Genomic DNA, 19,187 nt, shown 5'->3' with positions numbered 1-19,187 from the left:
GGTCCTGTCCTGTCCTTCTCCATAATTATATTGAAGCAAATGCTACTGTGATCACTGGACCCGAAGTGCTCCCCAACACATACATCTGTCAGCTGACCTATCGCATTCCCTAACAGGAGATCCAACACTGCCCCATCTCTAGTTGGTACTTCTATGTATTGTTGCAAAAAACTATCCTGCACACATTTCACAAACTCTAAACCATCCAGCCCTTTTACAGAATGAGCTTCCCAGTCTACGTGTGGAAAATTAAAATCTCCCACAATCACCACCTTGTGTTTACTACAAATATCTGCTTTCTCCTTACACATTTGCTCTTCCAACTCACGCTCCCCATTAGGTGGCCTATAATACACTCCTATCAGTGTTACTACACCTTTCCCATTCCTCAATTCCACCCAAATAGCCTCCCTAGAGGAGCTCTCTAATCTATCCTTCCAAAGCACCGCCATAAGATTTTCTCGGACAAACAATGCAACACCTCCTCCTCTGGCCCCTCCTACTCTATCACACCTGAAGCAACTAAATCCAGGAATATTTAGTTGCCAATCACACCCTTCCTGCAACCATGTTTCACTAATAGCTACATCATAATTCCAGGTATCAATCCACACATTAAGGTCATCCACCTTACAATGCTCTTAGCATTAAAATAGATACATTTAAGATACTCTCCACCTCCTCCTCTCTTTTCATCCCTAACAATGCATTCAAATTTATTATCCTTTTCTTTCTTCTCCCCTACATCTTCGGGCTGAGCGCATCCCTTTTCCATCACCTGCCTTTCCTCCCTCACACACTGTCTATTTACTTGCTCTACTGGTGAACTAACCTCCTCTCCCATAGTTACCTCAAATTGATTCCCGACCCCCGCCCCCATCTTACTAGTTTAAAGTCTGCCCTGCAGCCCTAGCAAACCTCCCCGCTAGGATATTGGTTCCCCCAGGATTCAAGTGTAACCCGTCCTTCTTGAACAGGTCACGCCTGCCCCAGAAGAAGTCCCAATGATCCAGAAACTTGAATCCCTGCCCCCTGCTCCAATCCCACAGCCACGCATTCATCCTCCACCTAATTCCATTCCTACTCTCACTGTCGCGTGGCACAGGCAGTAATCCCGAGATTACTACCTTTGCGGTCCTTCTTCTTAACTGCCTTCCTAACTCCCTATACTCTCATTTCAGGACCTCTTCCCCTTTCCTACCTATGTCATTGGTACCTACATGTACCACGACCTCTGGGTCCTCACCCTCCCACTTCAGGATATCTTGGACGCGATCAGAAACGTGCCGAACCCTGGCACCAGGGAGGCAAATTACCATCCGAGACTCCTGATCACCTTCACAGAACCGCCTGTCTGAACCCCTGACTATCGAGTCCCCTATTACTATGGTCCTCTTTCTTCTATCCCTACCCTTCTGAACTACAGGGCCGTCCTCTGTGCCGGAGGCCCGGCCACTGTCACTTCCACCAAGTAGGCTGTCCCCCCCCAACAGTACTCAAACATGAGTACTTATTGTCAAGGGGTACAGCCACCGGGGTACTCTCTAGTACCTGCCTCTTCCCCTTCCTGACCGTGACCCACCTATCTGCCTCCCGTGGCCCCGGAGTGACCACCTGCCTGTAACTCCTCTCTATCACCTCCTCACTCTCCCTGACCAGGCGAAGGTCATCAAGCTGCAGCTCCAGTTCCCTATCTCGGTCCCTCAGGAACTGCAGTTCGGTGCACCTGGCGCAGATGTGGACGTCCGGGAGGCTCGGAGACTCCAGGACCTCCCACATCTGACACCGAGAACAACAAGCTGCCCTCACACTCATACTTCCCGAATAACTGAAAATAACAAGAACTAAAAGATAAACCTACTGTGCCCTCTTCCGCCTAAGCCCCCCGAGCCCAAGCCCTACATTCTGCTCCCGGCGCACTCCGCTGCCCGCAAACGAAGCTGCACGCTTCTTAAGGCTGCGTTCTTTTTATATCTTCCCTCCTTCCCAGGCCTCCTTCACGCGTCTGCACAGTCCTGCCTCTCAGAACTCCGATCTGAGACATAATTGGACAATTTGAAAATGGTCACTGCCGCACTTCCTCTCAAAGCCTCGCTGTCCTCTTCCAAAAGAGGGCCCGTCCCCTCCCTCTTCAGTCCTGACGAAGGGTCTCGGCCCGAAATGTTGACTGTTCGTTTCCACGGAGGCTACCCGACCTGCTGAGTTCATCCAACGTGTTGTACGTGTTGCTTTGACCACAGCATCTGCAGTGTACTTTGTGTTTAATTTTTTCAGCCTACTGTGTATTTTCTAAACGTTACTTCCCCTATATAATGTTGAAAGAGAAAAATAAAAAAGGTTTTTTTTTTCTTTCTTCAATATGGCCAAATCCTCAGATCATCAGATTTGCCATGTGTTAGAGACCAAGAAACCACTTGAACAGCACCGATGAATGTTGGAAGTAGTGAAGACCTCCTCTGGACTACTTTGTTGATTCAAAGTCAGTGCTTTATACTCAGTGATTGCATATTCTGCATTATTATTCCCAAAGTTAAGTTAACTTGACACTTATAGGCTCATCAGGCCAGTGCTTATGCCGGTTTCCGTGGTGTCAAGCCACTGACGATACGAGCCACCTCCCCGGATAGGACGCCAGTCTATCGCGAGGTTAACCCTCAGCATTTTGCCGGTACCCATTTTCAGCAGGGTGGACTAGAGCAGTGTGTGGTTAAGTGCCTTGCTCAAGGACAAAACACACTGCCTCGGCTCGGGCTCGAACTCATGACCTTCAGACCTTCACTAGTCCAACACCTTAACCACGTGGCCACAAGCCACATTATTTCCAAAGAAGTCCTCGAATCATTAGTTATGCTAACTTGCATTGTGATATGTGGCAGCACTGGCAACTCTTAAGTTTAGGAATTTCAATGCGCATCGATATCTCAGTCTCAGTGCATGTTTGTAGACTTCTGCTGCCTATTCACCCCAAGGTTTGATATGTTGTGTGTTCAGAGAGGCTCTTCTGCACACCACTATTGTAGCAGGCAGTTATTTGAGTTACTGCCATCTTCCTGTCAGCTTGAACTAGTCTGGTCATTCTCCTCTGACCTCTCTCATTTTCACCCACAAACTCACTGGCTCGCTGGATGTTTTTTTTTGTTTTTCACACCATTCTTTGTAAATTATAGAGAATGCTATGTGTGAAAACCCCAGATCAGCAGTTCCTGAGATACTCAAACCACCCCATCTGACACCAACAATCACTCTAAAGTCAAAGTCACTTAGTTCACATTTTTCTCCATTCTGATATTGAGTCTGAAGAACTGAACCTCTTGACTGAATGCTTTTATGCACTGGGTTGCTGCTACATGATTGGCTGATTAGATATTTGCATTAACGAGTAGGTGTTCAGGTGTACAGTGGCATGCAAAAATGTTTAGGTACCCCTGGTCAAAATTTCTGTTACTGTGAATAGTTAAGTGAGTAGAAGATGAACTGATGCCCAAAAGTAATAAAGTTAAAGATGAAACATTCTTTTCAACATTTTAAGCAAGATTAGTGTACTATTTTTGTTTTGTACTATTTTAAAGTGAAAAAAAGGGAAGGAGCACTATGCAAAAGTTTGGCACCCCAAGAGATTTGAGCTCTCTGATAACTTTTACCAAGGTCTCAGACCTTAATTAGCTTGTTAGGGCTATGGCTTGTTCACAATCATCATTAGGAAATTTCAAAACTTTATAAATACCCTGACTCCTCAAACCTTGTCCCAACAATCAGCAGCCATGGGCTCCTCTAAGCAGCTGCCTAGCACTCTGAAAATTAAAATAAATGATGCCCACAAAACAGGAGAAGGCTATAAGAAGATAGCAAAGCATTTTCAGGTAGCCATTTCCTCAGTTCATAATGTAATTAAGAAATGGCAGTTAATAAGAACGGAGGAAGTCAAGATGAGGTCTGGAAGACCAAGAAAACTTTCCAAGAGAACTCCTTGTAGGATTGCTAGAAAGGCAAATCAAAACCCCCATTTGACTGCAAAAGACCTTCGGGAAGATTTGGCAGACTCTGGAGTGGTGGTACACTGTTCTACTGTGCAGCGACACCTGCACAAATATGACCTTCACGGAACAGTCACCAGAAGCAAACCTTTCCTGATTCCTCACCACAAAATTCACTGTCAGAAGTTTGCAAAGGAACATCTAAACAAGCCTGATGTATTCTGGAAACAAGTCCTGTGGACTGATGACGTTAAAATCGAATTTTTTTGGCTACAATGAGCAAAGGTATGTTTGGAGAAAAAAGCATGCAGAATTTCATGAAAAGATCACCGCTCTAACTGTTAAACATGGGGTGGATCGATCATGCTTTGGGCTTGTGTTGCAGCCTGTGGCATGGGGAACATTTCACTGGTAGAGGGAAGAATGAATTCAATACCAGCAAATTCTGGAAGCAAACATCACACCGTCAGTAAAAAAGCTGAAGATGGAAAGAGGATGGCTTCTATAACAGAACAACCCTAAACACACCTCAAAATCCACAATGGACTACCTCAAGAGGTGCAAGGTGAAGGTTTTGCCATGGCCCTCACAGACCCCCGACCTAAACATCATCAAAATTCTGTGGATAGACCTCAAAACAGCAGTGCATGCAAGTTGGCCCAGGAATCTCACAGAACTAGAAGCCTTTTGCAAGGAAGAATGGGTAAAAATCCCCCAAACAAGAATTGAAAGACTCAGCTGGCTACAGAAAGCGTTTACAAGCTGTGATACTTGCCAAAGGAAGTATTACTAAGTACTGACCATGCAGGGTGCCCAAACTTTTTGGGCCCTTTTCCTTTTTTGTTATTTTGAAACCGTAAAAGATGGAAATAAAAAAGTAATCTTGCTTAAAATATTAAAGAAATGTGTCATCTTTAACTTTATGCCATTTGGAAATCAGTTCATCTTTTACTCACTTAGCTATTCACAGTAACAGAAATTTGGACCAGGGGTGCCCAAACTTTTACAAAATAAAATGAGCACTGGGTATATATCTGCAGCAACTGTTTGATGAGGAATGAAATACATTGAGCATAAACTGGCTACACTGTCGGACCAACACTCTCAACAACTAGACAGGAAGCCAAAAGGTCTTACAATTCAAAGTTTGCGAGGGGCTTTGTACAAAGTACTTAGGCATTGTTGACAAGTGAACGTGTCAGAAACCAAGCCATCAGGATACACGGCAACTGCACAGATCAGCAAGGTTTTGATTATTAGCAGCAGGGAAATGGGTAACTGAGAAATTCGAGCTCAATTCACAATGACTAGTGGCAGCTTGTCAGGGAGCAAAGGGAGGGCAAAGAGGAGCAAGATCTCGATATGATCCACAGAATGCTACAGTGGACAGAAAGATGAGAACTAATTATACAAAAATATTCGTCACCCAGCCAAGTCTCATCAACTTTATGCCTGCGAGTTCCGGGCTCCTCAGAGCATTCCGCTGGTGGGATCGGAACTGGTTTATTATCATCACGTGTACTGAAGTACAGTGAAAAGCCTGCCTTGCCTACTCTTCATATAGATCAGATCATTACACAGTGCATCCAGGTAGTACAAGGTAAAATAACAATGCAGAATAAAGTGTAACAACCACAGAGAAAGTGCAGGTCATGAAAACAACAGAGTGCAAGATCATAAAAAGGTAGGTTGTGAGGTCAAGCATTCATTTTATCGAACAAGGGAACCATTTATTGCTCTTACAATAGAAGGCATCCACCTAGTGGCCACTTTAGGTACTGCTCAAATCTAATAAAGTGGCCACTGAATGTACTTTCATGGTCTTCTGCTGCTGTATATCTCTGCACACCATTGTTGTAACACAAGGTTAGATGAGTTAGTGCCACCTTGAACCAGTTTGGCCATTCTAAGCTAACTCCTCTCAATAACAAAGCGTTTCTGCCCACAGAACTGACACATTTATACAACGATGTGCAACAATCTCGTTGTGGCTTATCGAACAGAAGGACCTGGGAATGCAAGTGCATATTTCACTGACAGTAACATCACAGGTAGATAGTTCAAAGTAAATTTATTATCAAAGTACAAACGTGTCACTATAAACAAACCCCAAGCTTAATTTTACCGTGGGCGATCACAGTAAATGCAAGAAGTACAACAGAATCAATGAAAGACCACCCCCAACAGGACAGACAACAACCAATTTCCAAAGCAAAAACTCTGCAAATACAAAGAGATAAAGATAGAAATAAATAATAAATAATAATAATAATAATAATAAAATAAAAAATAAATATCAGGAACGTGAAGAAGAGTACTTGAAAGCAAATCCATGGGTTGTGGGAACAGTTCAGTGTTGAGGTGAGTGTAGTTATCCCCTGTGGTACAAAAGACTTAAGGTTGAGGGGTAATAACTATTCCTGAACCTGGCGGAGTGGGCTCTCAGGGTCTTGTATCTTCATCCTGAAAGCAGCAACGAGAAGACAGCATGGCACGGATGGTGGGGAGTCCTTGCTTATGGATGCTGCTTTCCTGCGACAGCGCTCTGAGTAAATGCTCAATGCTGAGGAAGCTTCACACGTGATAAACTGGGATGTAGCCACTACTTTTGTGGTAAGTACCAAGTGGTAAAGAAGGTATTTGGCATGCTGGCCTCATCAATTAAAGCCCAGAGTTTAGGAATTGAGAGCTCATGTTGCAGTTACATAAGACCTTGGTCAGGCTGCAGTTGAACTTCAAAAGGCTTTCCCTGTTTTAGGAAAGACGTTGCCGAAGTAGAAAGGGTGCAGAAAAGATTTACTAGGATGTTGCCTGGACTTGGTGGCCTGAGTGACAAAGGCTTGCAGACTGCTACTTTTTATTCCCCAGAACACAGGACATTGAGGGGTGACCTGATAGAGGCATTCAGGATAATGAAGGGCAGGAACAGGGTGAAAGCCCAGTATTTTTCCAAGGGAAGGGGCGCTAAAAATAAAAGGGTACAAGTTAAGATCAGAAGTGAGGGATTTAAAGGGGACATAAGGGGCAGCTTCCTCCACAAAGGGTGATGTGAATTTCAATGTACTACCAGAAATAGCGGTAGAGGTAGGCGCGTCAGCAACATTTAAAAGCCAGGACAAGGCTCGGAGTGGTTTAGAGGGCCAAATGCAGAAAGATGGGAGTAGGCAGTGGATATGGAAAACCAGGCTGACAGGCCTACCTCATCATGCTGCACGACTCCATGATCCTGTGCCACGAGGGAACCTTGCAATCCCTGCTTCCCACAATGCCCAGTATCATCTACTCATTCCCTACGTAAATATATTCAATGACTGAAGCAGAGAATTTCAAAGATTTACCATTGCTGGAGCAGTCTTGGGAGCCAATTTGAAGTAGCAGATCCGAGGCTGGGCGAGTTAAGGAGAGGCAGAACTGAGGTGACAGGGCCCAGACCCAAGAGTGATGAACAAGCTGATATTACCCAATTTAAGCACTGCGCTAGATTTGAAGGGTTGTGTATGGGCCAAATTGAGGCAGTGCGGCCCGGACAGAAGACCATATCACAGGAGAAGGGTCTAGGCCTTACAGCGAGGAATGAGCTGATGTTTGGCCGATTTAAGAAACGAACCAGACAGAAAAGGATCAGTGTCAGGGCCAGAGGCGAGTACAAGCTGGCGTTCAGTTCACTGTGTGGCAAGGATTACTCATCTCTGCACTGAACTGAGGCTGAGGCCTGCAACTAACAGGCTTGTAAGGAGATGAATCTCACTGCTGCATATAGTACACATACTTTGATAAAAAAATATACATTGAATTCAACTGTATAATTGCACAAAGGAAGTACACAGCAAAAACAGGTTCCAACAAATTTGTTCCTCCTGCTTTTCTTCCAACATTGCACATCCCCTCCCCTAACACACACACACACACACAACACAGGATTGCAATGAGAAAGACCTTTGAAGGTTTCCTTAAACTCTCTCACATTGGAATTCCAATCATTCACAACACAAATCATCACAATCCTCACCACATCTATCTCCAAGAAAAAGGTAAGGAGTGGAAGAGGTTGGGAGCTGTTTTTGTTTGCTAGCATTCATTCCACTCTTGAAATGTCAACAAATTGGGCTGCTTTCCGAACAGGCAACTGGAGACAATCCAGAAGTTGATGTAATGTTGAAACTTTATAAAGCATTGGTGAGGCCTCATCTGGAGTATTGAGAGCAGTTTTGGGCCTCTGATCTTAGAAAGGATGTGCTGAAACTGGAGAGGGTTCAAAGGAGGCTCATGAAAATGATTTCAGGATTGAATGGCTTGTCATATGAAGAGTGTGGTGATGGCTCTGGGCCTATATGCACTAGAATTCAGAAGAATGGGGGGGAACCTCATTGAAACCTATCGAATGGAGAAAGGCATTGACAGGGTGGATGTGGAGACGATGTTTCCCATGGCAGGAGAGTCTAAGACCAGAGGACACAGCCTCAGAATAGAGGGACATCTTTTTAGAACAGAGGTGAGGAGTTATTTCTTTAGCCAGAGAGTGGGGAATCTGTGGAATTCTTTGGGACAGGCAGTTGTGGAGGCCAAGTCTTTATGTATATTTAAGGCAGAGGTTGATAGATTATTGATTGGTCAGGGCATAAAAGAATACAGGGAAAAGACAGGAGATAGGGGCTAAGAGGAAAATTGGATCAGCCATGATGGGATGGTGGAGCAGAATCAATGAACCAAATGGCCTAATTCTGCTCCTGTAGCTTGTGGTCTTAAGTTAGGTACATTAGTAAATTTTAAGAGCCTGTTGAGTGACAGACACAATATAGCATCTCTGGATCACTCTTCCCTCATCTGGAGGAGCCTAACCAGCCAATCCACCGTGATACATCAAGAAGAAACACTGGGACTCTTGAATGTCTGTGATTCCAACTCCCAAAAATAATACAGCAGCCTGCTGCTCTTTTTATTCACCTCTCTCCCAACCCCAAACTTCAATTCAATCCCAATCCATCCTGTCAGACGGCTGGGAGCCAGGTCTGGCAATTATGGACAGTCCAAAAATATTTTGATCTTTCCTTCACCAGATATGATGCCTTGATGAATTCTCATATCTGATTTTCGAAGGAGATAGTGAATAAGACTTGGTCATTGAAGTCGCACCGGTTTTGCGCTCCAAGATTTATGCTTTAATAAACAAAACAAACTGAGAAAAATTAAATGAATAAAAATGAGAATACAGCCCATCTGCCTCACCCAGTGTCCGCTTCCCAATCCTCAAATCTTCTTGCTCAATAAAACACGATGCTATCACTTAAATATTATTTCTGCCATCCTTTCTCATATAAATCACTTTATTTGCAATGAACTGACTTAGCTGATTATTTTGTTTCCCTTTGCTGTTTGGATCACTTGCGCACATGCAAAAAGTCAATGAAGGACTTGTAATTGTCTATAAATTGTCTTTTTATTCTTTTCTGCAGGTCAAAGTGGTTGTTCTTCAGCGATTTGAAACGGAAATCTTATTGGTAGGTCAACGTTGTGAACTTCAATGCCTCAGAGAATGAATGTCACTCCATTTGATCCATCCTTGACTTTCCTACCTGCACAATTTCCTTCAGCCTTAAATACCTTGGTGGTCTTTGTGCTCTAATTCTGGATGTTTTCGGGTCCTAACCCCTGAAATTCTTTCCCAAAAGCTCTCAGATTCTCTTTTGGCCCTCTTTGAGACTTAGCTCTCTTTTAACAAACTGTTCAGACGCTTGATATCAATTTTTGTTTCAAAAAATTTTCTGTGAAATCTTTTAGGTGAACTTTCCAAGTAAATAAATGTGTTTTTTTTGCAATGTTAACTTTGTAACTTCCAAGCAAATGATCTACAAGTTCCAAAATATGAACTAGCTAATTACCAAGTTTTGACTTTTACGAAAGATGCTTAGTGTTCAATTAGCAGACTTGCAACCTCCCTTTTTGTTACTCTGAATTCACCTCTTAATTACATGATCAATTACTAAAAGGAAGATAATTAATACCTTAATACCTCATATTTTTGAATACAACTTGGTAGCTAAGTAACTGGGAACGAGATTACTTACATTGTAGAAAATAACAAATGGGAATGGACTGCAAAGATGAAGTCCAATTGCATGGTGAAGTGGATGGGTGGATTGGGAAATGAAGCAATGGGTATCAGATCGTACTATAAATTACTATCATGAATTCCAAACAAGTTTTAATTATCTAAAGATTAACACCGAATTCAATGACAATTGCTTAACATATAGATACTCTTTGGACTTTCTGAAACACTGCTGCCACCTCTGGGTGAAGTAACACAATTACCAAGTGGCATTTTTGAAAGTACGTTACATTTAACAGAAGCTTTATTTGTCTGTGTAAAGCCTGCCTAAACCTCACCATATCTGTGCATATCATAAACCGATTGTGAAGTCTTATTAAGAGATATTACAGGAAAGATTTATCAAACTGATTCACCACAAAGAAGCTTGTGATTCCCTGCTGGCAAACATAGTCAAAAATATATTAATCCTAACAACACATTCAGATTTATTTATCACATCTACATGTTAACATCCAGTGAAATGTGTTGTTTGCACTAACAGTAACCACACCTAAAGGATGTTCTGGGGACAGGGCACAAGCGTTGCCACACATTCCAGAGCCAATACAGCATGCCCACAATGCTCATATTAGAAATAAGTAATTTTTGCACCATTTGGTGTTTTATTCCTTTAAAACTAGGAATATATGTTGCTCAGTCTCCTAATGGCAATCCTTGTTCTGACCTGTCCTCACACAGAGTGTAGTAGGCACTTCATAGAGAACATCTATGCGAGAAACTGCTTTGATTGTAAAAGTATCTGAAGGAATACTACCCTACTTGGTACAATGATCCACGATGACTCTAAAAGGTCTGAGTGAAGGGAGCTCAAATAACTCCAAGAATTTTTTTTTTGCTTCACTCCAAACTAAGAAAGGCAGGTTTTATTTTGCTTTTGGAAATGAAATTGCTCAAAGGCATTAACATTGTTAAATCTTGCACACAATATTTTAGTTGTAAAAGAGTTAGAGGGGTTTAGTGAGGGCTTTCCAAAGCTGAGCACTGAGTCTGCTGCAGGTACACCCAACAATGCCAGAACAACTAAAACAGGACGAAATAGCCACTGGAAGAGATCCGAGATCATGGAGGGATATTGGGCTGGAGGAGATTATATTTGGAGCTCTACAGAGGCAAAGTCAAAAAAGGATTTGCAAATGCTAAGAATTGTAGAGTTGCTACCTGATCTGAAACTTCTGTATGTCAATAAGCAGAGTAGATGACTGAGACACTGCTCATGATGGAGCACCCAGAAGAGTAAGCCCACGTTAATGAAGGGGGCAAGTTGGAAGGTAAGCTTACACAAATGACGCTAAACAAAGTGTTAGGTACCCATAGGGTTCATTTTTTCTGTGGACTGTCACTTTAAAATGACGAGAGAATGAGATTAACTTTTAGACACTGTTTGAGGGGAGAGGGAGAGAGGGAGAGAGGGAGAGAGGGAGAGAGGGAGAGAGGGAGAGAGGGAGAGAGGGAGAGAGGGAGAGAGGGAGAGAGGGAGAGAGGGAGAGAGGGAGGGAGGGAGGGAGGGAGGGAGGGAGAGGGAGAGGGAGAGGGAGAGGGAGAGGGAGAGGGAGAGGGAGAGAGAGAGAGAGAGAGAGAGAGAGAGAGAGAGAGAGAGAGAAGACAGAGGGGGGAGGGTGAGAGAGGGAGAGAAAGAAAGGGAGAGAGAGGGAGGGAGGGAGAGGGGACAGAGAGAGGGGAGAGAGAGGGGGAGAGGAAGGGGAAAAGAGAGGGGAAGGAGGAGGGGGAGGGGGAGCGGGAGGGGGAGAGGGAGGGGGAGAGATGCTGATGAACTGCTTTCTTGAACCACTGCCATTCTCATGGTGAGGAGTTGTCATAGTGGTGTTGCACAGGGATTTCCAGGATTTAGGCCCTGTGATGATGAAGGGCCGTGATACAGTTCCAAATCAAGAAGTTGTGTGGGACTACACCTACAAAGGATGGTACTCCCATGCAGACAATGCCCTTGTCACAGACTCATGTGTGCCCGGGTGCCTAATACTCTTACACAGTACTAAACATTCTACCCTTCCTGAAATGCTGAACTTGGCACTTATTCAAATTGAAAGCCATTTCCCAATCCCCAGCCCACTTACCTACAGTAGATAATCAAGCTCCCTCTGTAATGTTTGATAACTTTCCTCACTAAGATACAACCTACTCTCGCGTCATCTGCAAAATTACTTACCTTGCACATTTTCATCTAAATCATTTATATAAAAGATCTTTTATATATAAAAGATCCTACCACTGATACCACTAGTCTCAGGCTTCCAGTTCAAGAAACATCCTTCCACAGTCACCCTTTGCTTCACACCATTGAGCCCATGGTGAGCTAGCTCTCCCAGGATTCCATGTGATCTGACCTTCCAGACAAGCCTACCATACAGGACCTTATCAATGGTCCTGCTAACGTACAGGATTGCACAGGTACAGGTATTGGAGTTGCTTCCACCGTTCTCTAGGCAAGCAACTGTGGCAACACGGAGAAAAAACTATTCTAAATGCAAGATGTGGCTTGAATTTGAAGCATACCCACTGACAGAGTGGTGATTTCATATTCAATGGCAGCCTTCAAAAAGGAAATCAGTAAGTTCTTGGAGAAAAGGAGTATCAGTGCTGGGATATGGTTTGACAGGCTGCTGATCAGAAGAGCTTGCACAGGTGTATTGAGAGCATCCTGAGCAGCTGCATCACTGCCTGGTTCGGAAACTGCACCATCTCGGATCGCAAGACCCGGTAGCGGATAGTGCGGTCAGCTGAGAAGATCATTGGGGTCTCTCTTCCCGCCATCATGGACATTTACACTACACGCTGCATCCACAAAGGAAACAGCATTATGAAGGACCCCACACCCCACTCATACATACTCTTCTCCCTCCTGCCATCTGGGAAAAGGCTCTGAATTGTTTGGGCTCTCACGACCAGACTATGTAACAGTTTCTTCCCCCAAGCCATCAGACTCCTCAATAACCAGAGTCTGGACTGACACCAACTTACTGTTCTCTACTGTGCCTATTGTCTTGTTTATTATTTATTCTAATGCCTGCACTGTTTTGTGCACTTTATGCAGTCCTGGATAGGTCTGTAGTCTAGTGCAGTTTTTTTCTGTGTTGTTTTCACATAGTTTGGTGTAATTTTTCTATTGTTTCAGGTAGCACCATGGTCCTGAAAAACGTTGTCTCGTTTTTACTGTGTACTGTACCAGCAGCTATGGCCAAAATGACAATAAAAAGTGACTTAACTTGATTTGAACAAGCTGAATAGTCATTCTTCACATTTCCAGGAGATAAAAATTCATCCTCGATTAGTTGCACAATATTGGAGAATCTTCTAAAAGTACAGACTGCCTGACTTTATGTCAGAACTGAATTTTTAGTTCATGTCATCCTCCCTAAGTGCTATTATTTCAGATTTTCAGGTCACACACCACATGCATTCTGTGTTTGTGCGAAGAGGACAACTTACTGTGGGTCCCCGGCGTAACTGAGCTGAGCAGGCCGAATCCCAAAATGCACTATGATTGGAAAAGTGATGACTTCAGGGTTAAACTGCTCCCGGTCCAACTGGTCAATGCGAACAGAGCTGGGTTTCTGTTAACAGAGCCAAGATTAAACAGGCATTTGGTAAATAACAAAAATTCATAAATGAAAACTTCACAAAATTATGTTGCTTATTAACCTTACAGCTGACATAAAATAACTTAGCACAGAAAATGACTCACTCAGGTCTAACAAGGAGCCATATCTGATGTTACTTTTCTTTGCAGTACGTGCTTTAGTACGTGATTCACCTGATTATTGAAGCACTAGGTCTGTGTAATCTATTATACGGTAATCCTCATTCTTCTCTACCTTCACTAGTGACTAAAAACTCTGTCTTGTTTAAACTCACACCATTAACAGTGCATGCTTTACCCCTTGAGTTACTCCATTTAAAAACTCACTCTGGTTTACAAATCCCTACATGTCTCATTAGTCATTTTGAGCCTTTTAACCCTCTAGGGTAACTGCAGTGCTGAAATCTGAGCCTTTTGCCTCAGCTACCAATGCCTCCTCTCCCTCCCTCAACCATTGTCTCTCAATCTTCTCAAGACACTCTTTAAACCCACTCTCAAACCAATCTTATGGTCATTTTCTTTAATACTTTCTTTTATGACTGAACATTAAATTTGATAACACTCCTGTACAGCACCTTAGTGCTACACAAGTGCAAATCGATGCTGTTGTACATCTCAAACCATAGCTCTCACTGTATTACATTACTGGACACATTAAGGAAAAACAATGGGAATATTTATAAATATACCCAATGAAACACAAGCAATCATTTCCTTATGTAGCTGGTGCACTTTATGGATGATCTCCACACTTCTAATGTACTTTGGCTAAAGAAGTTCTTCCCACCTTCTCTTCCAAATGGCCAGATTGAGCGTATTTTACCCTATCCTTGACTCCCAGATCCTATTTCCCTTATCGATTTTTTCAAAACATGATCTACTGAACTTTCCATATTGCAGAGAATATCAGACTGATTTCTGCAAACTTTTGTCATTGTGTAATCCCTGGGAGTTCAGGTGTTTCGCTCATTCCTGGGCAATTACGAGCTACTTAAGGGTCAGCATTCAGAACTGTATACAGTTCTCCGGATGTAACCGAAACATGCCTTTAAAAATGCAAAGCAAAATTTCCCCCACTTCATACATTAGACATGTGCTCAACCTAACCTTCTCAAAAGGAAATCTGGAGTGGTATTTTTGTTTGATGTGAGTAATGTCCAATTGATTATGGCGAGAATGAGCCAGTTTGAAGTCCTTTTAAGGACTAAAAATATGGAAATATTTTAATGAAAACAAACACATATAGCAGTTCTGCAAAAGAACACACATTTAATACAAAAAAGGGATCTAATGCTTTCCATGATGAATAAACTCCTCTTGGCCTTCCAGCCGGGTATACACTTTAATTATAACTGATGATGAAGATGGCAGAGTTTGTCATAAAAACGTAAGTTACAATCAATATCAATATGGGAAGAGTTTATTCAACACATTTAATACCTCAAAACTAAAACACCCTTCCAAATAAATTCTCGTTCTTAAACATAAATGACAATAGAATCTTCAAAAGAAAAACGATTACATAATTCATTTGCACCTATTCTGTAATTAATTGCAGGACACTCCACCCAGCATCCTTGATAGTTAAATACCTTTATGCTCAGCCAAAAACGGCAATATTGCCAGTAATGTTTGCATCCCATAACAAATAAATATTAAAAAAATCTGTACTGATACTGAGGTATTATATTAGACCTTCTCTCACACCCTCTTTGCCTGATTCTAGAAATGTAGTTATTACCTCCTTGTGTACTTGTCTAACTTTGCTTAAAGATCTATTTGTTTCAATAGTTCGGTGCAGTACAAGTCTCCCATTCAAGCCTCTTATTGACTGAGTTAGCTTCTGTTACACTTGCTGATCGGAACATGTGCCCCAAAGAAGATGTACCTCAAAAGAGCTCTGGTCCTTGAAAAATGAATAATATTTTCCGAGAGCCACCGTCATTACTTACTTATTGAGCTACAATGTGGAATTGGCCCTCTGGCCCCTCGAACTACACCGCCCAGCAATTCCCCAATTTACAATGACCAAGAAGCCTACCAACCGGCACGCCTCTGGACTGTGGGAGGAAACCCACAGAAGGACGAAACCCACGTGGTCACACGGAGAACGTACAAACTCTTTACAGGCAGCGGTGGGAATTGAACCCCGGTCACTGTACTGTCAAGGTTTGTGCTAACCACCGCACTACCATGCCAGCTTCAAATATTCATTTTATTTACAACATCAAGCAACTGAGCTATAAAATTGACAGAAGCTATTTCTTTTGGTTGGAAAGTCTAAAATATGAGGTTATTGTACAGAAACTTGCTGCAGGAGTTTCAAAAGAAATTTCCATGCAGAGGATGGTCGAAATTTAGAACTTTCTTCCACAAATGTTAATAGATGCTGCTCCAGTTGCTAACTGTCAATGAGATGGATAGATCTTATACATCAATTCGGGATATGAAGAAGACATGAATACACAGATCAAAAATCTGCCTTTACCTCATTTAAATATGAAATAAGTTCTCTCTGTGATCTATTCCTTTTGTTGTGCTGATGGTAACAAGTTCAATTCTGTAAGAAAGCTTGAAGGTTTCCTTTCCGGGTGGGGCCTGGTCAGAAATTACTACAACTGAAGCAGAAGCCAGTAGCCATGCCACAATTACAGCATCTTATTCAAGGTGGGGCTTAGCTGCATCGAAGGAGATGCCACAACAAAATCAACACCATAGGACACATTTCACAGCACACGTCAATTCACATCACCCGGCTGTGCATCAAGGGAGAAGCAACACTTTCCAAAGACAAACTCAATTGACAGCATCCGTGGACGTCAGCATGCTTCACACCATTCTGCCCTCTTAACATCAGCTGTAGCTTGATGGGTGGCACGCTCACTTCTCAATCAAAAATTTGTGGATTTTACAGCCACAGCAGTGCACAAAACTATTTTCGGCTGACACTCCAGTGCACTTCACTGAAGCCATTTCTAACTACCGCACCCTGAAGATGCAAAGATGACGAGAGAAAAAAAAAAATCCCACATCTGCCATTTGAAAGAAGATGGGTGTTATCCCAGATCTTATAACCAAAATTAAATCTTCAAACAACATCACTGATGCTGACTTTGAGAAATTTTTGCTTCAAATCGACTCAGCTCTGAATGCTATCCCCTCGCTATCGACGGCCTGAACTCAGAATCACAATCAGAGTTATTATCACTGACTATGTCATTAAACTTGTTGCTCTGAGGCAGCAGTACAGTGAGAAGAATTCCAGGGTGGAGCAGGTCCTTAGTACTAGATGCCGCCTTTCTGAGACAATGCCTTTTGAAGATGTCCTTGATGCTAGGAGGCTATTGCTCATGTTGGAACTAGGTGAGTTTACAACCGCTTGCAGCGTTTCCCAATCCTGAATAGAGCTCTGGAACTCTCTCCCCTAAACATTTCCACTGTCCGACTCTTTTCTCACCTTGAAGTTGCTCTTTGTCCCAATTCACGATAAACTGTCCTAATACTTCTGAATATAGCTCAGCATCATTTTTTGGCAATAATCAAGATGTATTTTGAATGATTTTATACAATAAATACACTTTTAGCAAGGGAAACCACTAACAGGCTCAGGAGCAATTATTACACTTCAAACACCAGGCTCCTGAATCAGTCTGGATAACTTCACTCATTTCAACAGCGAACTGATTCCACAACCTATGGACTCACTTTCAACGACTCTACAACTTAATTTCCCAGCATTATCTATTTGCGTGCTTATTATTATAACTTCTTTTGTATTTTCAGTTTGCCTTTTGCCCATTGGCCGTCAGTGTTTGTAGTTTTTCCCTGATTCTATTGTGTTTCTTTGTATCTACCGTGAATGCCTGCAGGAAATGTTTGAACTTTGTAAATGGCTGTTTTACGTTGCTAAAAACCTACGTGGCTGTCGAAAACGTAAATGTAGTTATCACAACTGTGGCGCACAGAACTGTCAGCACATTTCCACTCCCATCTTAACACGTACCATGCCAGGATATGTGACGATCATGCCCTTGCACTCCTCGGCGTACTTCTGCCACTCCAGCTCCTCCCACTGCAGCATATTGGCGATCTCCTCCTCAGGAACGAGGGGCTTGTTGCTACGCAGCAGATAAAGCAACACCTGGTGCATCGACAGCACCTCCTTCCCACTGTCTGAAGACCAGAAAACAGAACACAAACGCCTGAGCAGCATAAAGTAGCCATGACGGGAGTCACCGTACATTAAACTCGTGACCATGAAAAGTCATCCTCTTAGTGCTCAATAAGCATAGTCGATCTTTCAACCCAGATCCACTTTTCTGCATTAACCCTGGATTTCCTTATATCCAAATATCCACGGATTTCTCAGTTCTCTAAGCAATTGACCTTGTCCAGCCATAGACACACAGCACGAAAACACCTGAAATAATCTATTCAGAGCTAAACACCCTTCTTAGGTCGGCCCATTTGCCTGTGTTTGATCAATATTCCTATAAACATTTCCTTTCAATGTAGCCTTCTTTTCTTCTAAATGTTGTTCTTATTCCTGCCTCAAATACTTCCTCTGACCATTCATTAACTTACCAGTCCCTGGATGAAAAGGTTGCCTCTCACGTTCCTACTGATTGTTCTGTGTCTCACCTTAAAGCCAATGCTCTCTAGCTCTTGATTCCCCAGCCGAAGGTAAAAGACTGCGTGTATTCACCCTTTCAATGCTCCTGTGATTTTATACAACACTATGAAATCATCCCTCAGTCTCCAGTACTCTCAACTATGGAGTTCCAAAGATTTGCAACACTTAAGGGAGAAATTTCATCCTATCTGCCGGTACAGAAGCTGCACTGCAGCAGATAGGAAGGCTTTACAACAAGTAGGCCAAAATGCCCAAAGCATCACTGGCACCAGCCTACCCACCATCAAGGACATATATATAGAAAGGTGCCCGTAAAGGGCCAGGAGCATCATGAAGGATCCCACCCCCCTGCTGATGGACTGTTGTCCCACACCCATCAGGGAGGAGGCTACGTAGCATCCACACCAGGACCAGCAGACTCAAAAACAGTTACTTTCCTCAGGCAGTAAAGTTGACCAATGCCTCCACCCACTGATCCATTCCTCCACAACCCCACCAGCCCTACTTTATCAATTCCTGTCAGTCACCTTATATACAGACATTCCCTGCCCAGCATCAATTCATGGAGTTGTTGAATACACCTTCTGGTGCTGCTTGGACACATCTTCAGTGATGAATCCCGGATCAGGTCTTTAAACATCAGACACCTTCACCCGGGCAACCCAACTGGGGGTGATCAGCCCCCGACTTGTGTCCAAGTGGTGCACTAATCCACGGACTCCCCCCCCCCCCCCCCCCTCCGAATCCACAGCCACCACCAGGCCTTTTCAGCAGCCTCCAGAATGTTCTTGGTGGCTCTCCTGCACTACAGTCCTTTTACTCTAAGGAGTTTAAGAGTCCGCTGTAGCGAATGGCCAACAAAGCCCTAGC

The 19,187-nt window shown here is 43.1% G+C and overlaps 1 protein-coding gene across 1 annotated transcript in view; it reads right to left on the bottom strand.

Moving 5' to 3' along the window:
* drosha (drosha ribonuclease III) overlaps positions 1-19,187 on the bottom strand; it is a 177,703-nt gene that overhangs the window by 124,517 nt on the left and 33,999 nt on the right. The window contains exons 13-14 of the mRNA XM_059945237.1: positions 17,688-17,857; positions 13,534-13,658 (exon numbers count right to left, since the gene is read on the bottom strand). Coding sequence (XP_059801220.1) covers positions 13,534-13,658; positions 17,688-17,857 — 295 coding nt within the window. The remainder of the gene's footprint in view (positions 1-13,533; positions 13,659-17,687; positions 17,858-19,187) is intronic.

The sequence above is a fragment of the Hypanus sabinus genome, chromosome 20, assembly GCF_030144855.1.
Source record: "Hypanus sabinus isolate sHypSab1 chromosome 20, sHypSab1.hap1, whole genome shotgun sequence".
Lineage (NCBI taxonomy): Eukaryota > Metazoa > Chordata > Chondrichthyes > Myliobatiformes > Dasyatidae > Hypanus > Hypanus sabinus.
The sequence above is the reverse complement of the archived record's forward strand: the minus strand, read 5'-3'. Positions and strand labels throughout refer to the sequence as shown.